The sequence below is a fragment of the Heterocephalus glaber genome, unplaced genomic scaffold (genome assembly GCF_053883595.1).
Source record: "Heterocephalus glaber isolate CG9 unplaced genomic scaffold, H.glaber_assembly_v1.0 deba00001733, whole genome shotgun sequence".
NCBI lineage: Eukaryota > Metazoa > Chordata > Mammalia > Rodentia > Bathyergidae > Heterocephalus > Heterocephalus glaber.
The window spans coordinates 17,637,875-17,642,347 of record NW_028258444.1 but is presented as its reverse complement, the minus strand read 5'-3'; the positions used below and the strand labels follow the sequence as shown (position 1 = coordinate 17,642,347).

At 39.7% G+C, this 4,473-nt stretch overlaps 1 protein-coding gene across 1 annotated transcript; it reads left to right on the top strand.

The window, feature by feature from the left end:
* Nucleotides 1-265: 265 nt before the first annotated feature.
* LOC101711264 (olfactory receptor 8S1) lies at nt 266-1,213 on the top strand. The gene has a single exon (XM_004863188.1). The coding sequence runs from the start codon at nt 266-268 to the stop codon at nt 1,211-1,213; it is 948 nt and encodes a 315-aa protein (XP_004863245.1).
* The last annotated feature ends 3,260 nt before the right edge of the window (nt 1,214-4,473 follow it).

Sequence of the window (4,473 nt, the reverse complement as noted above, 5' to 3'; positions counted from 1 at the left end):
TCAAAGGAATCACTCTCAGCACCATGAACATACTCTAGCTGAAAAAATTACGATAAAAATAATAACATGGGTGTTTTAGAATAGCAATGGTAAAGTAAGTTCATGGCTGGAGGTTAGCTTTTAAATATCTGAACATAGAATCTGAGGTAATGATGACAAGATATTCATGAAAACTAAGATCTACGTGTTGGGGTACCTATGGGGCGCACTAAAGGTCTTTTGATGGATTTTGTTTCTTGTATTTCAGAGAGAACACTATAGGACAATGAAAAACTATAGTTCTATCAGTGAATTTGTTCTTCTTGGACTGTCTACTGACCCCTACATCGAGGCCATACTCTTTGTGTTGTTCCTTCTGATTTACTTCCTTACTCTTACTGGGAATTTCTTAATGCTGCTGGTGATCACAGCTGATTCTCATCTGCACACACCCATGTACTTCTTCTTAAAACAACTGTCCTTCCTAGACCTCTGCCACGCATCTGTTACAGCACCCAAGATGCTGGAGAATCTACTCTCTGAAAGAAAAACCATCTTTGTAGAGAGCTGTTTGGCTCAGGCCTTTTTTGTGTTTGTCACTGGTGGCACTGAGGCCTGTCTGCTGGCTGTGATGGCCTATGACCGCTATGTTGCCATCAGCTTCCCTCTGCTCTATGGCCACGTGATGAATAACCAGCTCTGTGTAGGGCTAGTATGGGTCTCCTGGGGCCTGGCCTTTGTTGATGCTCTCATTAATATCCTCCCAGCTGTGAATTTAGACTTCTGTGAGGACAAAACTATTCCCCACTTCAGCTGTGAGCTGTCTTCCCTCTTTCCTTTGTCTTGCTCTGACACCTCTACCAACTTCACACTCCTGCTCTGCTCTTCTGTCTTTCATTTCTTTGGAACCCTTGTTATGATCGTTTCTTCTTACTGCCATATTGTCTCCACGGTCGTGAAGGTCAGCTCTACCATGGGCAGAAGCAAGGCCTTCTCCACCTGCTCCTCCCACCTCACTTCAGTGATCTTGTTCTATGGTTCAGGTTTCATCAGCTATCTCTTACCAACTTCGGGTTCCCCTCTGGAAATTATCTTCTCTTTGCAATATAGTATGATCACTCCCATGCTGAATCCCCTCATCTATAGCCTGAAGAACAAGGAGGTGAAGGCAGCAGTGAGAAGAATGCTCAGAAAAATACTTTTATCCTCTCATGTGGCAGACACAAAATCATGATGAAATGGACACAGAACTGTTATGCTACAAGGTCAGGTACTGGACTTTGAGGAAAGTTTCTTGATTGCCTCTGATGAGGGAGGCCACCAGGAGCGTGAGGGCTTTTAGTTTTGGGAAAATGATTGTAAAGAGGACAGAAAACTCTAAGTATGACTGAGGTTCACTTTTATTCAGAGAAGGAGAAGTGAACCAACTAACCCTCTTTTCCAGGGAATCATTTACTGAAATACTTGTTACTCACATGTGTGAATATGTATTACTATAGGTTGCTCATTATTTCTTCACACTTCTGATAATTATGTCCCAAATTCCTAGGAAAAGTAATTCTCTCAGATTCATATGGTGATCAAGGCGAATGATCTCCTAACCCAGGATAGGCTGACCATTCTATTCCTTTCTCTTGGCAGTGTACACTGGGGCAACTAGTGAAACCAAGATCTGAGTCAAGTTATTCAGACACTTACTGTAGGAAATTAAAATATTGGGCAGAAACAAACAACGAGAAGTAACCATTTGGAATAGACTCAATCTGATTGTATTCCTACAACCCTGTTCTCCACACAATGATCTTTTTGAGGGTTTTTAATTTACTTTTCACAGGCCCACCCCAGTGATGTGTGCCTGTGCTGCAGCACTGAGGCGTCAGTACATAGGAAAGAGCCCTCCTGGACTAAACCTGACAAGTGTTTGGAAGCGCTGTTAATATAGTAACTGTAGGCCTGTGCCTGTGAGGGGCAAGGCTGAAACCAGGGAATCTTCTAGCAGTCTTGTTGTGGAAGTTGGATATATTAATAGGGGACCCAGATCCCTCCTTCCTTCATCTTAGTTACATTGTATATTTAAATAAAAAGAGTAACAATAGAAAATCTGTTACACCTCTTAACTTGTGCCAAGAAGTGTGCTTAGTTCTTGTGGTAAGAAGGTGTCATCTGTCTCATCGCTTGGATCCAAGAATATGCTCTACAGTAGGTTCCCAACGGACATTGTCACAGTTGTGCTGCTATGTGCTTACTGTACAGTGTGATGCTATACTACAGTACAGCACAGTTGGGGACTTATGTATTTTTGAGTGTGTGCTTGGTTTTTTTATACTTTACATTATGTATTTGTGTCAAAGGTGTATAAGATTCATTTTGTCAGATTAGGATTGAAACGGATTTAGGTTCTTCCAGAATGGAACTCATTTTGTAAGTTGGGACTCACTGTATCGTATTGCAAAGTTAATTGGGCAGATGTAAGTGAGGCTCTAAAAGAGAAGAGTAGTCTGAATTGTCCACATAGGCCCAACCCAATCATATGAACCCTTAAAAGCAGTGAACCTTCTCTAGCTCTAGGCAGGAAAGAGAAAGCAGAAGGAAAGGTCAGAGGAAATTTAAGCATGAGGAGTTCAAGCCACCCGTATCATCCTTCGCTTTTATGATAGAGGCAGCTCTGAGTCAGAGATTATGGACCAACTCTAGAAGCTTAGAAAAACACCACCCAACAGGCAGCAATGAAATAAGGAACCTTATTTTATGGAATTGATTGAGTCTTGCCTACAACCTGAAAGAACCTGGAAGTGGTTCTCTCCCCAGATCTTCCAGATGATGCCTGTTGACGCTTTGATTTTGGCTTATGTAACCCAGAGCAGTGAAAATAGTTGCACCAGGGTAGACTTCTGATCTATGGAACCACGCGATGACATAAGTGTTATTTTAAGATGCTAAAGATGCAGTAATTTGTTACAATACAAAACTACTATAGTACCTTACCTTTCATTGTCCTAGTTAATCATCTCAACAAGTATGTGAGATAAATTCTTTTGTTAGTTTTTCTTTACTGGTGAGGAAATGAGACACAGGGTATTTGTATGTCTGTTCAGAGAGAGCCATAGTAAGGAAACAGATTTGGAAGTCAAGGCAAGTAGTCAGAGCTGAGATATGCTCTCAGTTTCTGAACTTCCCCCTCCATTAAGTTTACAAAGCTCCCACATCCTTTCCACAATTATCTACTATCAGATTCAGTTGCTTACAACCAAAGAATGGGTACTGATACTGAAACAGGTGTCAAAGCTGATTTGCTGGCAAGGGAACTTCAAAATTAAAAAGTGTTTAGATTAGAAATCACTATGCTGCTCTTCCTCTTCAATTTTGCATTTGATTTGAAGGGACATCTCTCCGGGAAATGTTATTGTGCAAAGATGTACAAAATGAAACAAGGCATCTATTTTTACTGCTCAGAGTATGTCATTGTCACTATTCTATTATGATGTATAATTGCCTGTGAACACTGTGATAATCCTGTGAACAATGGAAAGTTACAAAAATTAAGTAAGGTCAAGAGAATGAGGAAGACCAAGACTAAGGGCCTCTGTTCTCAAGACAATTATGTCATTTCTCAGGTTTCTACCTTAAGGTGCAGAATAAATTTCTGGGCTTTCTTTATCTATCTGCTGCGGGAAAAAAATCTGCCCTTCTACCCATGTGGAGCCAAGACTACGCAGAACTAACTCAAGAGATGGGTTCAGTGACCTGCTGTGCTGCCTCACTAGTTGAACTCACTGTCACACCAGGTTGCCTGTGGAAGGATTAGACACTAAACTAATAAGGGAATGGTATCTTTCCAACATCAGCATAATGGCCTTGTGGAAAATTTGGAGGATCTGGGGAAGCATGAACCTCCAAGCCTCTCTAAAACTACTGCATCTCTTGTCTCCCTACTGGGAGAAAACTATTAACCCCTCTCACATTGTATATTCCTCAAGATTATTCAATTAAGGTCCAGGAGTTAAAAGGAACATAACACTTGAGGTGAAATCAGAATCAGGGAATTATACCTAATAGAAATAGATTAACTGATATATGCAACAGGCTAGGAAATATTCCTGGGAATAGATGTTTTCTTAACTAAGAGAATAAATTTTGATTGTCCTGTTTGTTTCTTAAAAATAATTTTGCATATTTGTATTCATTTATACAGACAGAATTTTATCTAAGTACTTGAATGGATTTTATTATACAACATACTTCTTGGTGCTTGTTTTTATTTTACTTTCACTCTTTGCATGTCTTCTCTTTATATGTAGTCCATATTTACAAATGGAGCAGCGATCTTTCTTAGTTTTCTCTGGGTTTATATATGCATGTCTAAATGCTGTACGTGTATGTACCTATAAATACATATAAAGGAGCTTTTCAACTCTTTAAAAAATCTAGATCATATAGGACACATTTTATTTATTTATTTATTTTATTACTATACATTTGTCATACATAATGATC

Excerpts from the sequence above, each read along its gene's own strand:
- LOC101711264 (XM_004863188.1), top strand. The coding sequence starts at position 266 with ATGAAAAACTATAGTTCTATCAGTGAATTTGTTCTTCTTGGACTGTCT.